Genomic DNA, 23745 nt, shown 5'->3' on the forward strand with positions numbered 1-23745 from the left:
CTTCTCCAGATATGAGTTCTGCTCCCATAAGCTGTCCTGTCCCTAGCAAGCAGTAGCTCACATTTACTGCCAAACATCTAGGTCATAGGATAGCGTGATCCAGAGTTGTATGAACTGGATACTGTAATCTCGCACCTTCACTCACATCTGCTGGAAGGCGGACTGATGAACACTTTAGTGAGGCGAGGTGGACTATAAATCATACTGTATGTAAACATACAAATGCAGAAAATGTCACAGCAAAACACGACCTGGTCCATCCAGCCTGACCCATACAGTCATGGTGTAACTGATCCCCAATGCCTCCCATCAGCCAGCAACCACATAACCCCCTGGGAGAGGCAAATAAACACAGAAAAATGCCCTAGGCCAATTTAGGGGGTAAAATAATGTGTGAAATGTCTCTCTGAACCGTAAAAGGTGATCAAAACATGTTCCAGATCAGTGACCATGAGACACATCACCCAATACCCTGCCTACCTTTTCTACGCTATGATATCTGCCACAGTAACGTTTACAGTGAGTTTTAATCTATTTTGCAATTACATTCAATATTTCATAAAACTTTTTGTAACAGAAGATAAAGCACGTCATACTATCCCCATTAGTAGGCTAAAAACACTTTTCTGAAAATAACTGGCACTATACTTAAGCAGGGAGGTCTCACTCTCTGTGTTTGACTTCCTTACCAGGTTGATACAGATTGCCTGGGCTCTTGTCATAAGAGAGGAAGTCAACGGCTTGGCCTCTGGCATGCCACCCCCCGACCCACCCACCCAAGCTCTCTGCACACAGGGATTGGACAGTCAAGCTGCCAATTAAACCTGCCACTGCCCTGGTAGGACTGACTCTGGCTATCCAAACTCTATTGAGCTCACATGAATGAAGCAATTCCAACACCCAATTTCCTCTCTGGACTGCGTTAATGAACCGTACCTCAATCTGATATACATTAACTTTTTAATAGTTTACCCTTTTGGGAAAGCTCATGTTCGCAGTTACCTTCTGTTCCAGTGGTTACAACCTCTTAAGTTAGAATATATGCTGGACCATTGTGAATTAAGTCATAGAAATTCTGAACCTGACTTTACATCAAAAACATATGAATCCATAAACCAAAAATTCCTTTGGAGGCCAAACTGTCATGCTTTAGGAGTTTTGACCAGTGAACTTAAAAGCCTCTGAATACAGCTTTGCGCCACACTCACCCCAAGAATAAGTATTTGAATATAGAAATATTAGATCGATGATATATGATTCTGGATCTGCTCATGCCAGTGCCTGCAATAATTCTACATCGGTCATCGGTAACATGTCTAAAAGGGATATTGATAAGTCACATATCAACAGAGTGGGACTCGTCAGCTGATACAGGTGCAACCTCCCAAATCCGGAGTTCCAAACTCTGGAATGTTCTGAAATCCGGACATCGAGCAGATCGGTGGAGGGGTCGTCCGAAATCCGTTAAAATGTTCCGAAATCCAGACATTTTTCTCACAACAGTAAATAATCCACACCCCCCACATCAAAATTTTTGGTTTTTGCAAATAAATTTAACAAAAAATTCTCAAGACACTTAACTATTGAATCGCAAAAGAATTAAAAAATAAAAACTTTAACTTACCTTTTTTGTAGGTCTTCATAACTACCGCTGTCCCAAGGGTTGCAACGCAGATTTTTCCTGGGCGTTTTTTTTCTTTCAACTACAGGTCACCGCTGATCCAAATAGGTTTCCGGATGCGGGTCGTCGGATTTCGTCTCCGAAATCCGGAAATACCCGAACCTCAGCACAGGTGTTTCCGGATTCGGGACATCGGAAATATGTTCCGAAATCCGGAACGGCCTCAGTCCCGAGGTTTCTGGATTTGGGAGCTCGCATCTGTAAGTGTTAAAAGAAACTTCTAGAATAATGGATAGAGAAGCAGAGTTAACGTTTCAGGCCGATGACCCTTTGTCAGAACTGCCACTCCAGGTCTGACAAAGGGTCATCGACCTGAAACATTAATTGTTTCTCTCTCTCTCCCGATGCTGCCTGACCTGCTGAGTAATTCCAGAATTTTCTGTTTTTGTATCAGATTCCAGTATTTGCAGTAATTTGCTTTTGTTCTACAATATTGCTTCATCCTTCAGTTTCCTTATAGCAATCATGGCCCGAGAACAAAAATTATTTTTCGTAGGCTAAGAACATATATATGGAATGAAAAAAGGCTCTTAATTTCTGAGAGTGTCAGCTACCCAAGGAAAACTCTTACTACTATTGTAGGAAACGTGTTTCATTAGAATTCAGCAAAGGAAAAAATATCCTAGTAAATCACGATACAGAAATTTGATAAGACTGATCTTGTATGGAAATATCTTCTCCACAATATTTACTTTAAACTCATTCCTTCTCTTGCTGCCATGTAGTTCAGAGTAGAGCGCTTGCTTTGGGAGTCTCGAGTCGGGCATGTGGACGATGTGGCCCGCCCAAAGGAGCTGGTTGAGTGTGGTCAGTGCTTCGATGCTGGGGATGTTGGCCTGATCGAGAATACTGCCATTGGTGCGCCTATCCTCCCAGTGGATTTGCAGGATCTTGCGGAGGCAGCGCTGGTGGTATTTCTCCAGCGCTTTGAGGTGTCTACTGTATATGGTCCACATCTCTGAGCCATATAGGAGGGCGGGTATCACTACTGCCTATAGACAAACACTTTCTTCCTCAGGCGACAGATGGCTGCGCTGGCACACTGGAGGCGGTGTTGGACCATGTATTGTGGGCGTGGAGTCAACTGTAGGTTGCTAATCCAACACCATAACTCCAGTCTACTGTACCCCCCGACTTAATCCCCAACTTCAAACAAGTAGTCCTTATTGCACCAATGTAGTAAGCTCCTAAACTGGGGATCCCTGTAGCCTGAGTAAGACTGAATCTGCATGAAATTAGAGGCAATTTTGCTTGTCTTTTGAGAACAAGATTGAGGACGAACCAACTCAATCCACTTAAGAGATTTAGAAGCAGAGAGAAGAAAACATTATGGTATTATAAGGATTTCATTCAAACCCATGTCTAAGTTGAGGATAATACTCTTAACAACTGCACTGCTCACCATCCTATTTGGCTTGAATGTTCTTGCACTTAAGCTGCAGACATGCTCAGGAAATAGTAAGAGAATGATCACCAAGCACAAAGCGGCACTTTGAACTCAGGACCTGCATGATTTCACTTTTTCATGTAGCTTGGAGCTTTGTCTTTACTGTGCATTGTAATTACCACACATCAAAATCCACGGCACAGCCTTGGACAATGTGGACCATTTTCCATACTTCGGGAGTCTACTATCAGCAAGGGCAGACATCAATGACGAGGTTCAACACAGCCTCCAGTGTGCAAGCACAGCCATCGGTCACCTGAAGAGAGTGTTTGTCTATAGGCAGTAGTGGTTGGGAAAATGTTGGAGTCCATTATTAAAGAAGCAGTAGCAGGACATTTGGAAAAATATAATTCAGTCAGGCAGAGTCAGCATGGATTTATGAAAGGGAAGTCATGTTTGACAAATCTGCTGGAATTCCTTGAGGATGTAATGAACAGTGGAATGATAAAGGGGAACCAGTGGATGTGGTGTATTTGGACTTCCAGAAGGCATTTAACAAGGTGCCACATAAAAGGTTACTGCACAAGATAAAAGTTCACGGGGTTGGGGGTAATATATTAGCATGGATAGAGGATTGGCTAACGAACAGAAAACAGAGAGTCGGGATAAATAATTTATTCTTGGGTTGGCAATCAGTAACTAGTGGGGTTGCCGCAGGGATAAGTGTAGATGGAGTATAATGTTGGAAAGTGTGTGGTTATGCACTTTGGCAGAAAAAAAAAATCAAAGAGCAAGTTATTATTTAAATGGAGAAAATTTGCAAAGCAAAACACAAAAGGTTAGTATGCAGGTACAGCAAGTGATCAGGTAGGCCAATGGAATCTTGACCTGTATTGCAAAGGGAATGGAGTATAAAAGCAAGGAAGTCTTGCTACAGTTATACAGGGTATTGGTGAGGCCACACCTGGAATACTGCGCACAGTTTTGGTTTCCATATTTAAGAAAGGATATACTTGCTTTGGAGGCAGTTCAGATAAGGTTCACTAGGTTGATTCCGGAAATGAGGGGGTTGACTTATGAGGAAAGGTTGAGTACGATGGGCCTCTACTCATTGGAATTCAGAAGAATGAGAGGTGATCTTATCGAAACAAATAAGATTATGAGGGGGCTTGACAAGGTGGATGCAGAGAGGATGTTTCCACTGATAGGAGAGACCAGAACTAGGGGGCATAATCTTAGAATAAGGGGCCGCCCTTTTAAAACTGAGATGAGGAGGAATTTCTTCCCTCAGAGGGTTGTAAATCCGTGGAATTCGCTGCCCCAGAGAGCTTTGGAAGCTGGGTCATTGAATAAATTCAAGACAGTGATAGACAGTTTCTTAACCGATAAGGGAATAAGGGGTTATGGGGAGCGGGCAGGGAAGTGGACCTGAGTCCATGATCGGATCAGCCATGATCGTATTAAATGGTGGAGCAGGATCGAGCGGCCATATGGCCTACTCCTGCTCCTGTTCTTATGTTCTTATCCCCACCAGCACATGGGAATCCCTGGCCCAAGAGCGCCCTAAGTAGAGGAAGAGCATCCGGGAGGATGCTGAACACCTCGAGTCTCGTCACCGAGAGCATGCAGAAACCAAATGCAGGCAGCGGAAGGAGCGTGCAGCAAACCAGACTTCCCACCCACCCTTTCCTTCAACCAGTGTCTGTCCCACCTGTGAGAGACTGTAATTCCCGGATTGGACTCTGCAGTCACCTGAGCACTCACTTTTAGAATGGAAGCAAGTCTTCCTCGGTTGCGAGGGACTGCCTATGATGATGCATGGTAATTTACATCTAATGGTTACCATTTCCGGCAAATGTTAGGTTCTCATAAAACAGAAGAAAGTTAGTTCTATAGCCTCACCTGTACTTCATCAAGAGTCATATTGATATCTTTACTTGCTTTTTGCTCAATATTTCTTTTCTGAAAGAAAAAGTACAGATGTTGTAAAATAATTACATTGAATTTACAGCACAGAAACAGGCTATTCAGCCCAACTGGTCTACGCTAGTGTTGATAAGAAGCCTCGTCCCACCCTACTTCATCTAACCCTATTAGCATAGCCTTCTACCGTGTCTATTTACAACAACAGATTTCTGATTTGTCCTCCAAGGGGACCAGACACACCCAACAGTTTGTCTGCAATGTGTAATTAGCTCCTGCCTGCTGGAGTGTAATCAAGATCTTGGTAATGTTTAATTTGATCCATTCATTGTGACAGTCAGGGGGGGCTCACCCTCTTAGGTTAGGGACAGACAGCGCTCACACTGCTGAATTCAGATAGGGAGGGGTGAGGCCATAGAGGGATTTTAACATGAGGATGAGAATTTGGTGGATAATGTTCCCCCTAATTTTTGGGGAGAGCAAGGTCCCATTAACGGGCTGCGTGGCCCATTCAAAGTTGCATGCATGCTTAAAATTTCCCCTTCAAAAGCCAGTAAGCGGCCTGCACGGGACCTCCAGACAGCTGCACGACCGCATAGCTTAGCAGGAACATTGTTGGTGGACCATGAGCCAATGAAAGCTAAAGAGCACAAGGGTGTTGGGTGAATGGGCCTTACTCTATGTTAGGATACATGCAGCAGAGTTATGGATAAGATCAAGTACATTGAGGGTGGAAGATGGGAGGATGGCCAGGAGAACATTCGAATAGTCAAGTATGGCAAATAATACAAATGTAATGTAATGCATGTTATAGGACCAATACAGAATATGGCCTCATTTATTTTAAATTCATTTATATATTGCCTATCCCTGTGGTGGGGGGGGGGGGGGGGGGGCTGGGAGGCGAGCGAGGATGTTGGGCAGATGTAAAGGGGGTAGAGTGGAAGAACATGATCCATGCCTAACAGAGGGAGAGAGAACGTGATCTATTTTCACACCTGGATCACGTTCTTCCTCTCATTCCCCCCCACCACTGTTTTCACCGTGCTCAGCCCCCCCCCACAGGCCCGACCTTCGATCCCTTCTCCTCACTGCCACCGATCCCCACTCCTCCCCGCCTCAATCTCTACTTCCTCACGCCCCCTCCCGCGCCCCGCCCTCCTCTCACACCCCCCCTCGATCCCTTCTCCTCCCTCCCCCTCAATCCCCTCTCCTCCCTCCCCGCGTCCTTGATCCCCTCTCCTTCCTTCCTCCCTCCCTGCGCCCTCGATCCCCTCTCCTCCCTCCCGTGCCCTCGATCCCCTCTCCTCCCCCGCCCTTCAATTCCCTCCTCTTGAATTTGAAACTACCCTGGGACTATGTTCGAACTGTAGATATTTTAAGATGTTATCAAATCAATAGATTACACTGCTGTACATCCTCCTTCAACGTCTCTTCCTCCTAGGAGTGAAAGATCAATGGCCAGAAACGTTAACTCTGTTTCTCTCTCCACAGATGCTGCCTGATCTGCTGAGTATTTCTAGAATTTTCTGTTTTTATTCTGAAGTACTGATTGACTAACTTGGTTCTCCCCCTCCTCACCCCATCCTCCCCATATGCATTCCCTCTGAAAGCAGAGACTCACACTGGGATATTCTGCAATAACCGAAGTGTTATCAGTATTCATTACAGCCATGCAAAAATGCTCTAACCTGTGATAAATGATAGACAGCTTTAGCATGTTCCCCTGTTGTCATTTGATTCAACAAGTCATCCACCATTTTCTTTGTGGAGCTCCCACAGTCTTTAACAAACTCTTGTAAACTGCAGAGAAAATATACTTTAAAACAAAAACACCTTGCAAAGGAAGCTTGGTCTTTGCTTTTTCAAAATATTTCTTTCAAAATTTCATGCAATCACTTGAAAGAAAAAATGTTACAATTTCATTGTACAAAAAAAAGATTTTTTGCTGTTAGTTGATTTTGGGTCTTCAAGAGATGGTGAACTGATGTCACAAAGTCCAACAAGTACTTAAAAATAACCTGTTTTACTGCAAGAGAAAACAAATTAATAATTACCAACACATTTATATCCAACATTTCTGACAGTTAAACGTTAAGAGTTCCTCTTGTATTGTGGTCTGCTGCCATCAGGTGGACATTTCCTACATCTCTATTTTACACCATTAGGTGATTTAGATCTGCCAGAGAGTGGTTCGAATGAGGAACATGGAGTAGTTGAGGCGAACAGCATTGATGTACATAAGAACATGCAAGCGGATAATCCTTTTGCCAATACTCCTGGGCAATAAAAATGTTGGCTTTATTTAATTCTCTTTCCATTAGCATTCAAAAGTCCTCCGAAAGAATGTATTTTCTTCTACAGGAAAAAGTCTCTGTCTCTGGAGTACGATTTTTAAAAAGCTTTCAATGCTGCGCAGGGAAAGTTGAAGTTGCTATAGTCAAGTCATTTAGCAGTCATTTCTTTTCATAGTAATTCCTTACTGCACATGAAATTATCATGATATTTGGAGTCACAAAAGATGCCACTGAGCATCAAGATGGTTCTGCATTGCTGCAATGGCATGATTGACAGCACTGAACCAGTATACATTTGCATGCAACTTGAAACATCTTTTTGGAAAATTAAAATTGCTTGGATGCAAGTATTGTTCTCGCTTCGATACTAAAATCAAGGGCTTTCTCTGGAGTACAAATTAATAAACGGGATTACCTTAAGGCACACTGCACCCCTGTCTCTTCTCCATATGTGGAATACAGCAGCTCCGTCTCCTCTGATGTAAGGTTAGGGAAGATGGTGTTGTTTTGTATGGACTGTGCTGTATACACACAGTTCAGATAAGTAACTGCAATGGGTAAAGAAAGGCTTCTAAATGCTTTTACATCCAACGCATGTTTCATTTTAAACAAGAGAAGAATGGATTTTGGGCCTGACAGATTCAAGCACGTCGTCGAGGCAGATTCAATTTATGTAACAATCCGATTATGTTTCTTAGAAGTTCAAGAAATAATCCAAAGCATTTTTCAAATGAAACTTCTTAAAACATTATGTAATAAGCAGAGATATTCCCCACTGCCACCCCCCAAAATTTGTAGCTTATCCTCCCCACTTAATTTTTCTCCCCTCTTGTCCTCAAGATGTCGATTTAATGTTAAGTCACGGGATAGAATAAGAAAGCAAAGAATAATAAAGAAGTTCAGCATCTGTGGCATATCATGAAAGACACAAAGATAATTTGGCACGTGAAAATTTAGTTATATCATGACAGTATAGGGAGTGTCCCAGCTAAATACAGAAGGGTTACTGATCAGCAATGCAAGTGACACCAGGTGTAATATTTGCAGACTGACTGGATATAGAGACATTGTTGTCAGGGATATTGATAACAGGAAGAAAGTTGATCATACTGACCACTAAAACTGAACACTGGCATTGTATGTACTGAACTCGGGCTTGAATTGCAAAACGTCAAATTAAACCACAAATTTCAATAAAGGCTCAAGCAATATAGATTCCGACTCAAAAAACAAAGTTCAGGCTGGAGAAGTTGAGCAAGTCTTACCCGACAAAGCTTTGTTTCTCCTGTCATCTTTAAATCCCATTGTGTTGATACCGGGTTGGAGTTTAGTTGTAAGGGAACTCAGATCGACTTGGTGAACCTCTTCCTCTACAATGCCAACATAGAAGTCTAAATATATAATCAAACTAGATACAACAAGATTGCAAGTAATAAATCTGTACAGCTATTAATTAAGAGTTTCTCGTGTCAACATATATTTATTGCAAACAAATATATGTCCACATAAACATGATGTTGATTTCCCCTAATGTAAACGGACTGTGGTTGACCTGGAGTAGCATTTTTACTGTGACAGTTGTCAAACATGTCAACACTTGACTTGGCTACGATTAAAATAGCTTTGCAGGTAGGAGTCCTCTACATCAGTGAAATTCAGATCTAGAACTCCAGGTTTTCTCCCCCTCCGTCTAGCTCTTCGGACACAAAGTTCAACTCTTTAAAAACAGTTAGTATTCAGCTTTGGCCTTCCGCAGATAAATTAAATTGAGAGCAAAACTGTGCGCAGTACTACAGGTGTGGTCTCACCAAAGCCCGACATAATTGCAGAAAAACTCCTTATTCTCTTATACTCCAACCCCTTTGCAATAAAGGCTAACAGTCCATTTGCCTTCCTAATTGCTTGTTGTACCTGCACGTTAAATTTCTGTGATTCATGTACAAGGACACCCAAATCCCTCTGAATACCAACATTTACTAGTCTTACATCTTTCAAAAGATATACTGCTTTTCTATTCTTCCTACCAAAGTAGATAATTTCACACTTCCCCACATTATACTCCATCTCCCATGTTCTTGCCGAGTCACTTAACAAGTCTATATCCCTCTGAAGCTTACTTTCCCACCTAGCTTTGTAGCATCAGCAAACTTGGATATATTATCCTCGGTCCCCTCATCCAAGTCATTGATATAGATTGTAAATAGCTGAGGCACAAGTACTAATCTTTGCAGCACTCTAGTAGTTCCACCCTGCCATCGTGAAATTGCCCCGTTTATTCCTACTCTCTGCTTTCTGTCCGTTAACCAACCCTCAATCCATACTAATATAGAACATAGAAACATAGAAAATAGGTGCAGGAGTAGGCCATTTGGCCCTTCGAGCCTGCACCGCCATTCAATGAGTTCATGGCTGAACATGCAACCTCAGTACCCCATTCCTGCTTTCTCGCCATACCCCTTGACCCCCCTAGTAGTAAGGACTATAGAAACATAGAAAATAGGTGCAGGAATAGGATTACCCCCAATCCCATGAGAGGTTCATATGATGATCAATGCTTCATCTACTGTATTATGCTTAATTGTACAATCAAATCAAGTAACGGATAGATGAAATTATTCTTATAGGTGAAAAGTTTCATGTAGAGGGGTGAAATTGCTCTGCACTAGTAGCACGAAAGATGCTCTTAGGTGAATCAGCAGCCAGTTTTACACTCAACCCAATTGAAGTCTGGGGAGTGGAGAGACTGCATATAATGGCACCACCAGTCCTGGCCAGAATGGAGATGATTGGGTAATTCTCCCATCAATCATGCCTGGAGACCGCACTGCTGTAAGTGAGTGGAATTGATTTTATGCACATAATTTGTATTATGTAACTATCTTCTGCTCACTGCATTTTGCTGTAAAAATAATTCAATACCCGTGAGACTCTGTTTGCTGTAGTTTCGGTCATGAGTTCAGAGACTCGGTTTGTATAGTTTATGAGTAAACCACAAATCCCACTCTGCCTCAAACTCACTGATTGACACAGTGATGTCAATAATCACTTTGAAAAGAAAGTGGCGCATTGTGAAAGAGGCTGTTGATTAGGGGTATCCTATCGCATGCTACGGCGCAGATCAATTTCACCCCGGAATATTTTTTAAAAAAATCAGATTTAAGTCAATTTGCCTTCCGTTTCTGGATCAGACTGGTTTACAACAGCAAAGAGCAGAGGACCTTCACCCTCCTTTCTGAGGTAGCCAATCTGCAACAAAATACAATTAAATTGTGCGTTAGATCAAATTTACAGTTTCTAGTTACAGTCAGAATAAAAGTATTTTTTAAATCAGACTAAAACTACCCATCCATTATGGAATCAAAGTTTTTTCTTAAATTATTGAACAAAGGCTTTTACCTCAATAAATAACGATACTGTGCATGTTGGTAGGCTGGAAGTATTAGCCAGCAGTATGAATTTAGGGCATCCATATCCTTTAATATAGTTATTCCATACAAAATGGATTACTGTTCTATACATAGTTCAAGCAACAATTTCAATCTACAGCCTTCATATTCAAAACCATGTTTGAAGACACTGCAATGATACGTATGTAGATTATTGAAGAGTATTACACATATTTCGATGTTAAGTTTCTTTGGTAATTTGCACCTACAACATGAGCAGCTAATAATTGTTTTATCCACTGAGGGTTACCTAAAATTTATATCATACAGCATATAAGGGTTGTCTAACATCTGTGGTTGGGAAAATGTTGGAGTCCATTATTAAAGAAGCAGTCGCAGGACAGTTGGAAAAGCAAAATTCGGTCAGGTAGAGTCAGCATGGATTTATGAAGGGGAAGACATGTTTGACAAATTTGCTGGAATTCTTTGAGGATGTAACGAACAGGGTGGATAAAGGGGAACCAGTGGATGTGGTGTATTTGGACTTTCAGAAGGCATTTGACAAGGTGCCACGTAAAAGGTTACTGCACAAGATAAAAGTTCACAGAGTTGGGGGTAATATATTAGCATGGATAGAGAATTGGCTAACTAACAGAAAACAGAGTGTTGGGATAAATGGGTCATTCTCTGGTTGGCAACCAGTAACTAGTGGGGTGCCGCAGGGATCAGTGCTGGGACCCCAACTATTTGCAATCTATGTTAACAACTTGGAAGAAGGGACTGAGTGTAACGTAGCCAAGTTTGCTGACAATCCAAAGATGGGAGGAAAAACAATGTGTGAGGAGGACACAAAAAACCTGCAAAAGGACATAGTGAGTGGGCAAAAATTTGGCAGAAGGAGTATAATATTGGAAAGTGTGAGGTCATGCACTTTGGCAGAAAAAAATCAAAGTGCAAGTTATTATTTAAATGCAGAAAGATTGCAAAGTGCTGCAGTACAGCGGGACCTGAGGGTACTTGTGCATGAAACACAAAAGGATAGTATGCAGGTACAGCAAGTGATCAGGAAGGCCAATGGAATCTTGGCCTTTATTGCAAAGGGGATGGAGTATAAAAGCAGGGAAGTCTTGCTACAGCTATACAGGGTATTGGTGAGGCCACACCTGGAATACTGCGTGCAATTTTGGTTTCCATATTTACAAAAGGATATACTTGCTTTGGAGGGGAAAAGAGAAAGATTTAAATGCTTATGGGGAAAGGGCGGTGGAATGACATTAAGGATAGATATTTTGAGAGTTTGCACAGGAACTATGGGGCAAATAGCTTCCTTCTGCGCTGTACAGTTCAATGATTTTATGAATACAAACTGCTCCAGTCAAAAGGGCATAAACATGCAACCCACAGAATTGGAGACGCTGACTTTCCTGCTATACATTTCCAGTTTTTATTTCACAGGTGAGCTAATATTACATACACACACATTGTCCAACTGCCTCACTGATATACCTTGCTGTTAGCAGCATTTCTGGTAATTCTATCTCGAGCTTCATCTGCTGCATGTTCCACCAAGGCTAGGACATGTTCCTCAGCTGTACTGTCTGTTGAACTGCATGCGTTCCCTTCTGGCTCATATAAGTAACTGAAAGAGGAGAAATTATCTGTGTAAAGCTGGATGACAGGAAGTGAGCAATGTAGTAAATTAGCTGCACCCTTATTCTGCAATTATAAGTACATTGTACGCTATCTAGTCTCTAATGGCAGAACTGAGGTAGTACAATTTTGTTACCTGATCTCAAAATGTGGACAGAAGACAACTCTGAATGACTTAGCAAGTTTATCCAGTACATGACTGAGTCACACAGACCAGGAAGGTCAAGTAGAGTCCTCAGTCTATGACAAGTTAACTTATCCCAGTCAGGACAGCGATGGGGCACTTAAATTAGCTTAAGTGTTCCCGGGTCATGGAAGAAAAATGAATCAGCTGGGGTTCCCAATCCTTATAATCATCCATTGTGAGAACAGGATAAAAAAAACAATGCTACTCACGGTCAACATCACACAAGAAGAAAGGCCACTTGAACAAAGGTGACCACCAGCACCATGCAACGATATCCTAGCAAGGAGTCAATGTTTCAGGAGAGATGGGATAGGAAAAAGAGAGACACTATTGGGCCAGGCCACTGAAAGCCACGTCAGGAAGAGACATTTCAAGACCACAGATCACGAGTACCCTTGAATCATTATTTTATTGGGTATGCATGGCATCTTTATGCACTGAACAATCAGATTCTAGAACAAATTGCCCTCCTAAACAACCAGGCTGCTCTGAGACAGGGCTACTGCAATAGAATAACATTATGGCTTATATCTAAAGTCACTGTTGACAATTCAACTACTAACAGAACTCATTTCACTTCAGTGGCTCTCTGAAAGTAGCAAACATTTTATCATTCATCCAGCATATTTCTAACGGAGGTCTCCTAAAGGATCACTATCTATCTCTCTTCTAAAATGCATCACCCAATTTACAAACTTTCACGAGGTGCTTTGGAAAAGTAGCAGTGATTTGACATTGGAATTCAATTTACCTTATGACCTCTTTACTTGGTTTCTTGGATTTCTTGGTTGTTGTTTCGACAGGTACTACAGTAACTTCTGCAACAGTTTCCTCTTGTGCTATATCTTCATCACCTAATAGTGCTGCCTGCTGAGAAAAATCGATCTCCTGCATGAATGTCATGCTGCGCTTCAAAGCTAACAGACGCTCCTGTAAGCAGAGAACACAGAAGGGCACGCTTTTTACTTCTCCCCAAGTCCTGGGGTGAACTGCATGCACATGCACAGCATTTAGTGGTAGCTGGTCATTGATGTGTACTGTGTTTAATGACTGACACTCTTGTGAATGAGAGTGATTACAGATGAGCGTTGTTATGGCTCAATGAAGAACACCAGTTGTGACACATGGTGTATGGATCACAGAATATGGCGTGCCTTGGCAAAGATTCTAAAGCCATCAACACCATAATGCAAGGTCACAAAGAGGTAATGGAGGAAACAAAACACACTCAGGGTAATGCTGAACACATTTTAGCTAACAGTAAAATGCATTCCAAATCTCCCCAAAAAAAAGAACACACGCATACACAAACACAAAAACACATTTAGGCATTGCATACTGTACAAACACAATAAGAGCACTAAATGTTAACTTACTTCAATTATGCATCACGATAAAATGCATTTCAAGTATATTTTGATTACATTCCGTCGTTTACTTTAGGTATTCCTAGCAATACAAACTATGGTGGAATAATTGAATGATTTGCACATTGGATTCGTCATGCTAGTGATGGTTCAACACAAATGATCGGTCTTGTTTGACCTACTATAAATATAGTATGCAGCACAGTGAATGTTCCCTCTAATTCTGTTTTGGTCCGCATGAGCCCTGTAATGGGCTGCACGGGCCATTCAAAATTGTGCGCACACGCGGTATTTCAATTTAAAAGCTGGCTCACCGACTGTGTGGGACCTGCAGAGCGTTGCGCGGCCGCACAGTTTACAGGGAAGGGAGCGTTGAGCACAGCAACAGCTGAAAGGGACCAATTTCTAGGTGAAGACTTATTCCAAGATTGCTGCAATACCAGAACAGATGCAGTTTATGATTGCGCTCCCTATGTAACTGATAGGATAAGGGAGAACTAGTGGATGTAGTGTATTTGGATTTTCAAAAGGCCTTTGATAAAAGTCCCACATAAGAGGTTAGTGTGCAAAATTATAGCAGATAGGATTGGGGGTAATGTATTGGCATGTATTGAAAATTGGTTAACTGACAGGAAACAGAGAGTAGGAATAAATGGGTCTTTTTCAGGGTGGCCAGCAGTGACTAGTGGGGTACCACAGGGATCAGTGCTTGGGCCCCAGCTATTCACAAAATGATTTGAACACAAAACTAGGTGGGATTGTGAGTTGTGAGGAGGATGCAAAGATGCTGCAAGGCGATTTAGATAGGTTGTGAGTGGGCAAACACATGGCAGATGCAGTATAACGTGGATAAATGTGAAGTTATCCACTTTGGTAGGAAAAACATAAGGACAAAGTATTATTTAAATGGTGATGGCTTGGGAAGTGTCGATGTACAGAGGGACCTGGGTGTCCTTGTACACCAGTCATTGAAAGCAGATATGCAGGTGCAGCAAGCAGTTAGGAAGGCAAATGGTATGTTGGCCTTCATTGCAAGAGGATTTGAATACAGGAGCTAGGATGTCTTAATAGTTATACAGGGCCTTGGTGAGACCACACCTGGAATATTGTGCGCGGTTTTAGTCTCCTTACTTAAGAAAGGATATACTTGCCATAGAGGGAGTGCAGCGCAGATTCACCAGACTGATTCCTGGGATGGCAGGACTGTCGTATGAAAAGAGATTGGGTCGACTAGGCCTGTATTCACTAAAGTTTAGAAGAATGAGAGGGGATCTCATTGAAACATATAAAATTATGACTGGGTTGGATAGACTGGATGTGGGGAGGATGTTTCCCCTGGCTGGGAAATCTAGAACAAGGGGTCACAGTCTCAGGATACGGGGTAGGAAATTTAGGGCCGAGATGAGGAGCAATTTTTTCAGTCAGAGGGTGGTGAACCTGTGGAATTCTCTACCACAGAAGGCTGTGGAGGCCAAATCACTGAATATATTTAAGAGGGAGATAGATAGATTTCTCGAAGCAAAACGGCATCAAGGGGTATGGGGAAAAAGCAGGAATATGAGATTGAGGATCAGCCATGATCATATTGAATGGCGGTGCAGATGCGAAGGGCCGAATGGCCTACTACTACTACTGCTCCTATTTTCTATGTTTTGCGCCATATAGCATATTTCTTAGTACTAGATACAAGCTGTATTACCTAATTGATGATTTAATCACATCAGTGATGGACCCATATTGACAAGCAGCAGAATGAAATTCTAGATTTGCAAGTGTGAGAGTAAGATACTGTGCTGACCCATCACTATTCACACCATACATCAGACACCCAAGCCAAAAAACTAAATCATCTTACTTTACTCATCATCTTAAATCCTGTATGAAGCAGCTTCTTTGCGGCCTTGTAGTACACTGTTTCAGGTCGGTTGTAAGTCATTGCATTATCGCACATAAGCTTGAAATCACCCTGGGGAAAAAAAATACAACCAAAATTACTATTTCCATGTTAAATTTTCTGCAGTAGATAGAAAGTACTGGCAAGAGATAGAGTTTTTTAAAAAAAAGGGAATGCACGAATTGAGTTGGCCTTGTGTATTGATTAGAATCATTTTTGCCCTGCCAGGCTATTTTGTTGTTATTCACTTACCTTTCTTCCCTTCTCCCATCACATCGCTGACAAGTAGCCAAATTCAATATAAAAGATTTTTAATGTTAAAATAGTCCTGAGTCGATTTTAACATCTTCAGGAATGATGAATGAACTTTTGTAACTTTTTGTCACCGTATTTTCAAATTACATTCAAACTTTCCCAAAAAGCCTGGCTATAAACTTCCTTAACACCGCTTCACACTTTACGGATAATGGGTAAGATAGCCATTTAGGACCACAGGAATAGGCCATTCAGCCCTCAAGCCTGTTCTACCATTCAATTAGATCATGGCTGTTCTGTATCTTAACTCCAGCTAGGCTAGCCGTCTTGGTTCCTCAATACCCTTGCCTAAAAAAAAATTATCAATCGCAGTTTTGAAATTTTCAATTGACCACTTCTTGGGGGAAGAGAGTTCCACTATCTTTTGTCTAAAGGAGTGCTTCCTTACATCACTCCTGAACCGCCAAGCTCTAATTTTAGGGTTATGCCCCTTTGGTCTAGACTCCCCTTCAGAGAAAATAGATTTTCTCCATCTACCCCATCAAATCCTTTAATCATCTTAACCACCTCAATTAGATCAACCCTTAATCTTCTATACTCAAGAGAATACAAGCCTAGGCTATGTAACCGGTCCTCATAATTTAACCCTTTCAGCCCTGGCATCGCACATTTTGACATGTGCAATAGTAAACCCCCGAAAGACTGGAATTTATCAATTTCTACAGCAATCCACAAATTCTGCAGCTATAGAATTATGAAACTCCAAACATCACGCTTGCAGACAAGTCTTGTTGCATTAATGAACGCTATTTGATCCTCATAATTAAACATGCTGAGCCATCTGGGCTGCCAAAAGACACGTCTACTAGCAAAATGCTATTCTCCGCACATATTCCACCTGTAATTATAGATTACACTAAACAGAAAAATAAATCTTGTAGGAAGAGCTGTATAGGCAAGTAGTTTTCAGCCATGGATATTTAATTTCTCCTACAAATGAAAGCTTTTTTAAAAAAGAACTTGCAATTATTGAGCTTTTTAGTCAGTTATAATGCTAACTCAACGCTACACAAGAATATCTATCAGATTTGATTCCCCCCCCACTCTGGGTGAAGTAAACCGAATGGAGTGAGTCTAGCATAGTAGAAAGGGTAATCATTAAGACGTCTTTCAAGCCCAACCCATCTCAATTAAGAAAATAATTCCAAAATAAGGTTTTGAAACTAAATGGTAATTGATGACAGAACTTAAAAAATCAGTTAATGAAAAATTAGGTATACACGTAAGCACGATTGAAATTAAAAAGAACACAAATTGCTACTTTTTGAATATATGCAAGTTACTCATGTCCAGCTCTTATGTTAACCTTACCTTGAATTCTGTAATGGAATTGTATTCATTTGCCAGGATTTTATCCTTCATGGTGCTGAAATCCATCGGATGTTTTATTATCATAGAATAACCAGGAGCAATACTATCCGTAACAGGGAATGCAAAAAATCCATGAGGATCTTTCCTAAAAAAAAATCAGTATTTTGTGACAACCTTTAAATGCAGGTAATAATTATTACCAATTTCCAACAGTCCCTCCTCTTTTCTGCCTCCCTCATCTTCAAACACTTCCGGATACCACAATGTGCAGAAAGGAAGTTAAAAAAAAGCCATATTGTGCAGTCCTTATTCGATGTAGTGGTGTGGTATTGAGCCATACAGCTCTTTGATCTCTGTCGAGTTAGCAGGTCTGAGCTGGACTAGTGGCATTGGCTTTACGTTTGGCCTCAGTGGCCCTGGCTATGGTAGGGAAGATTTCCTCAAGTCGCTATGTGTTAGCAACATCTTAAACATGATGGGAGGATTTCTTTTACAATGCATTCATGATTTCACTAGATTGGATGTCTCACCAGAGGAAGCCTCCCTTCTCACAAAATTGTTATCCAGCAAATTAGAATGACAAGCACGCGTACAGACATTGGGGATGAAGACAGGACTGTGTTTGATTGTGATTCTCTCCCTCAACCTGTAATGGAATAACTTCTCACACTCATGATCCATGTTCACACGTGAAGGCGGCTCACTTGTGTGATGTATGTTGGGGTTCTTGGTATCTATGGATACTTTCCCAGTATAAATGCAAGTTTCTTCTCTTGTTTCTATCAACAAGTCAGTCATAGTCATCAGGAGGTGAGGGTGAAAATGGAAGAGTGGAGGGTGAGGGGGCGGGAGGGACTGGCACAATAAAACTTTTTTTTAAAATACAAGATATTGCAGTCTCTTGAAGCTCCAGCAACCTGCCCTGTAATACGCTGGGATGGAAATTTGTGTCTGCTGTTCTCCACAATTGAAGCTCTCAATTTCAGATTGGAGGAAACCTGTCACTATGGATAGGTGGCAAAGTCCAGAAAGGTGGGTGAAGGAGAAATTCTCACACACTTTGTGGCAGACTACACAGTAGCCACTGGCATAGCTTAGATCATCAAACTATCCTCCCAGCCAAGGAGCCAAATATAGTTGAAGGTGCTGTAAAAGTGCAAGTTGTTTAATTATCGCTGCCTTTGTGTTGATATTGCATGGTGTCAGTATGACTGTAGAACTTACCTCTGTAACTGGCGCAAAAAATGCTCCAATAGCTGCTGCAGGGGTGTGTTCTCACTTTCCGCTTTTAATACAAACAAATGTTTTATTAGTATCGAAAGATAATGGCACACTGATAATCTGTATTTGCTTACATAAATCACTGCACTTAAAAAGTAATGCATTGTGTGAAGTGCTTAATCATCTTTTGACGTGAATGTCGCTCTATGAATGCAAATATTATTTATTAACATGGTACTAAAGTAGAGGGCACTAGAGATTATTTGGTGGTCAAAAGATATTCTGGTCTACATATGTTGAAGCATTTAAAAACTGACAACAGGAAAGTTATTGGGGTATTTACTCAATTAAGCAACCTTACGGTGTACGAGATTTAAAGTGACAGCTCAATAACAGTCAACTGAACCAGGATGTAATCCCACAAAAGGCAATTGAACTGTATGCCTAATCTATGTAGTTTACTACAAATAATTTCAAAGAAAAGTTATATAAATGCAGTTAAGAAAGATTTTGTTTTTGGTAAATGCCAGGCAAAAGCTAAAGCTGAATGTAGACCATAATTTGTCCAGTTTATCTTGTGTGCCAGGGGAAGGAACAGGCAGAGTAAAAACTTCAAAAAAGGTTTTCTGACATTACAACAGTGACTACATTTCAAAAAGTACTTCATTGACTATAAAGCACTTTGGGACATCCTGAAGTTGTGATAGGTGCTATGTAAATGCAAGTGTTTCTTTCAGATGTGACGTTAAACCGAGGCCCCGTCTGCTTTCTCAGATGGACATAAAAGATCCCATGGCACTATTTCGAATAAGAGCAAAGGAGTTATCCCGGTGTCTTGGCCAATATTTATCCCTCAATCAACGTAACAAACACAGATTATCTGGTCATTATCACATTGCTATTTGTGGGAGCTTGCTGTGTGCAAATTAGCTGCTGTGTTTCCCACATTCCAACAGTGACTACACTCCAAAAGTACTTCATTGGCTGTAAAACGCTTTGAGACATCCGGTGGTCGTGAAAGGTGCTATATAAATGTACGTCTTTCTTTAATGAACAAACAGCTATTACAATCTGAGAAGGGACTTGGTGTTTGCATATTACCCCTCTTTCCCCAAGGCAGGCAACCGTGTTTGGACGATTTCACTGCATGGACTCATAAACTCTCCAGTACCTCATTCAAGTATCTGGTCTTTAAATGAGAACCTGGATAGCAACTGTTGGCTAGCTATTTGACCACTGGTGTCATCAGAGCAGTGTCACAGTGAGCAGCCACAAACACCCATTTACAGTACGGGGGTCACCAGAGAACAGTTGCTGTTCCCCCTTCTTAGCTCAGAATTCTAAGAATAATTGCAGCATTCTCATTGTGGACCCAGCAAGATGGGTTAGACCAGCGATAAAAACCTTGCAATGTTTGTCATTTATATGTGGCTCAATACCACACTATGTGGTGTATTTATGTCCAAAGTATTTTGTTGAAATGCTATTCATATCTTTTTTTAAAAGCAGGTTTGGTATTCGTTTAGCAGTTTATCACCAGTGATGCAAGCTTTATACCCCAAATTGCAGTCATGATAATCAATTGCACAAAAGTATGAAAACGTATATGGACGGTGGTACAAAACGAATGGAATTGGATCGGCTGCCTATTATACGCAGCATTTGATATTCAGTTTCACTGACTGTAATGAACTGATTATCAGGTGCTGTGCCTAACAGGAGGCCGATCCGATACCGCCTGCTTTGTGCCACCGCCCAAGACGAATGTCTAGGCCAATGTATAATATTTTTGAATCATTGTTAACCAAATTAGGTACTTCCTCAGCCATAACAGAATTCTGCTATTCCAGAGCAGTTTAAAACCGTCACTAAGAGCCCCAAATAAAAATTTTACATATGCAGCAGTACAGCCAGATGAAAGTTTAAGTAAAACATTACAACTCTGCACCAGTGCTAACTTTGCATACACTACCGTGACCCATTGAGTGAACTTGCATGACTAAACTCCAAGGACGCAACAGTGGCAGTAAAGGAAGATACAAACCAATAATGGTAAAACTCAAAACTTACAGCAGTCTAGAAATAGCAATAAAAAAAAAATCTTAAATGTATTGGGGCTGAATCAGCAGCCCATAGAGGCCCCGCAAGATCTGGATTTAGGCATGCACTAAGCATGCGCTGACACCCGGAACTTGCGATCTGTCAAGAATTCTCTTGACAGATTGTATGAATCCAAAAGAAAAGGGCCTTCACGGGTGGAGAGTTGGACTACTTGCCCAACTTCTGCCCAGCGAATGCCCTTGAAATTCTTACACCTGATAAAAGCGTATGGCCTGCTTTTACCAGTGCAAGAGTTTAAAAAAAATCTTCACTCATTTATACATTAAAAATCTTGTCCAATAAAGGTAAGTTTATTTTTAACCCCATTAAAACATAGTAAAAAATGTCAAAAAATTAAATTTTTGTTTAAAATTTAATTAAATGACATTTTAATTAATTTTAAATGTGTAATTTATTTTTATTTATTTCATGCATTCGTGTATTTTTTTTAAGTGATCCCCATTCATACTTATGGGAGTTCTGTACAAACGGAAACCACATAAGTATGAATGGAGATTCCCTTTATTAATTGGGCAAGCCCACATGACCCAAGGGGTGCTTGTGAACCGCATGCTCCCCGGGATACATGGGCCTCTACCCGCGGGTACCCAGAGAAGCCCAGGAGCGCGAAGCTACAAACCTTCCGGACCACCTGGTAAATTCGTAGATTTTTTGCAGGTCGGAGGCATCTGCCCGCGGGGAAGCCTCTGACCACAATTTCCACCTCATTATAAATAAAGACATCGAGGAATGCATTATCAGTACCATTAATCTGAGGCCATAATAGTTTCATGGTTTCCTCTCCTCTATCTGACATTTTATTACACACATAGTTGTGCTCCAAGTTATAACAAAACCTTTGAGCACAATTGATGACAGAATTGTGAGACCTTAGTGGTTAATACTTTGTCCCCGCATGTTTTGTTCAGAGGATAAAGTAGTACGAGGTCTTTCAAACCTGACTAAAATATTATGAGATGCCTATAAAGGGATTTAATAATCAATTTAACAACTTTACAGACTACATATATTTTACAATTTTTAAGTTTATTAATAAACTATATTATACTTTAAGCCAGTAAATAATTTTTATAACATTACTAAATAAAAATGACAATATTTTTGAATACTCAACCGTCGTAATTTTGAGAGATTAATATGAATTCCTGTTGGAATTACATTAAGCTTTTAAAATTAAAATGGTTTAGCATTCCCAAATCTGAAATAAAACAGAAAATGTTGGAATACACAACAGATCTATCAGTATTTCTAAAGAGAAAAGATGGGTTAACATTTCAGGTGTAGAAGAATCTATAACTAAAAGATTACCCATTAAACAAAAGTTGCAAATCTGAAACTGGGGCTCTAAAATATTAAGCCTTTTTTTTCATTTTACCAATGCTAATGGACCTGCTCAGTAGTTCCATCATTTGTGCCAACATGTTCCCCTGTCCACTTATGGCTGTATATTGCATTGCTAGGAAAACCAAACCAAACAAACAAAATACTCTTACCTTGTTCCTTTGTTCTACATGATCGAACTGGTCGATCTGTTGGGGGCTCAACTTCAATCCTTTTTCCTGGGTCAAACTCATCAGCATCAGCCTCACTGTCCAAGTGCTCTTTTTCACGCTTTCGCTTCTTCTCTTCCTGTTGTAAAACAAGCAATGTCAGTCGGTAGACTACACCATCACACGGTTTCCACTAAGGGATGTCATCAATGCAGACAATCAGTGAACGCTGTGAGCTCTAACAATCTATGGCAAACAGAGTACGATTAGTTTTGTGCCACCACAGAAACAGTAGGGTGCAAAGGAAGTTGTTTCCATGTTTCTTAATTCTTAGTTATAAACATGCAATAGTGGAAAGGGTCACCTTTTCAGTAAAAAGATTTCAGAAAGCACATGCTAAAAAGTTCAGTTCAGTTTATTTTAGAAGACTGTGCAACTATCAACTTTTCCCAACAAAAGATGGTGCCTTGTGTTTTCAATTTTGTGCCCATTTGTACCTTATATAAAATAATTGGCGGGTCATCGCGGCAGCTAGTATGAGCATGATATGGTACGCAACACTACCCACACACAAATAGGGATGTTTAGATCACTGCTAAAATACAGCAAGCAGAATTGTAGTCTCTGTTTTCAGTCGAATTATGCAAAAAAAAACCCTATGCAAAGGTCAAAAGACATACTAAGTTAGCTGGGCCTTGTTTAGCATGATGCTAATAGATTACTGTGCAAGACACTGAACAACCAGTTAATCCAACTGTAACATGTACAAAGTTGGTTTAATACCAAATATTTAACACTTTTTAAAATACGGTAATGATTTATTACCCAAGACAACTGGTGTGACTCTCATATTATATTGAAATCGAGTCAACGGGAAGACGTTATAGAAACTTGAACAGCCTTTAATACCAGAATATATTTGTATACCACAATGCACAACTATTGATCTTAATTTATTGACCAGCCCAAAGTGTCTGTGAAAAATCCCAGCTTTTGTGAAATGTTTAACCTTTCAGTGCCAGACATTCCTTGGAACTACCATAATACATACCTGGTCTTCAAGCCATAATATCGGCAAACAAGAGTTGGCTGATGCCAACTGGTCTTGAACCTGTAACTAAGTGAAATTGAGGATTTGTTTAGTATTGAACAAGGCCAAGTCGTTCCTTCAGGAAATGTATGCAGCCACACAAGAGCCCATGGCTTCCGGAAATCCAGCATTTTCTCACACAAAGATCTAGGACAGGTTTCTATGGTCAAGTACGTTGCACATACTACTCTTTACACCATTTTCCTCAGCTATGTGCTCCTGGGCCAGATGTGTATTCCTCCCTGTCTCCAGGTGATGGATGTAATCAGCAAGCATGAAATGCAACGTATTAAAGTTAAAGTAATGGTCTATCCATTCATCACAATGCCAATCTCTGATCATGGACATTTGTACAAGATTGTAAAGCACTGCATCTCATAACCTGACAAATCACTGCAATATTTGTTCCTGCCATAATAGTTTCA

General features: G+C 40.8%; 1 protein-coding gene across 5 annotated transcripts in view; it reads right to left on the reverse strand.

Annotated features, from left to right (window-relative positions):
- Positions 1–23745, reverse strand: part of brd9 (bromodomain containing 9) — a 65255-nt gene that overhangs the window by 30892 nt on the left and 10618 nt on the right. For 2 of the 5 annotated variants that reach the window (XM_070880492.1, XM_070880488.1), the window contains exons 3-13: positions 22234–22369; positions 18623–18683; positions 17399–17543; positions 15734–15844; positions 13263–13441; positions 12181–12313; positions 10459–10534; positions 8554–8658; positions 7704–7836; positions 6683–6794; positions 4971–5030 (exon numbers count right to left, since the gene is read on the reverse strand). In XM_070880492.1, coding sequence (XP_070736593.1) covers positions 4971–5030; positions 6683–6794; positions 7704–7836; positions 8554–8658; positions 10459–10534; positions 12181–12313; positions 13263–13441; positions 15734–15844; positions 17399–17543; positions 18623–18683; positions 22234–22369 — 1251 coding nt within the window. The remainder of the gene's footprint in view (positions 1–4970; positions 5031–6682; positions 6795–7703; positions 7837–8553; positions 8659–10458; positions 10535–12180; positions 12314–13262; positions 13442–15733; positions 15845–17398; positions 17544–18622; positions 18684–22233; positions 22370–23745) is intronic. The other 3 variants (XM_070880491.1, XM_070880490.1, XM_070880489.1) reach the window with 3 other exon arrangements.

Source organism: Pristiophorus japonicus, chromosome 5, assembly GCF_044704955.1.
Source record: "Pristiophorus japonicus isolate sPriJap1 chromosome 5, sPriJap1.hap1, whole genome shotgun sequence".
Taxonomy (NCBI): Eukaryota; Metazoa; Chordata; class Chondrichthyes; family Pristiophoridae; genus Pristiophorus; species Pristiophorus japonicus.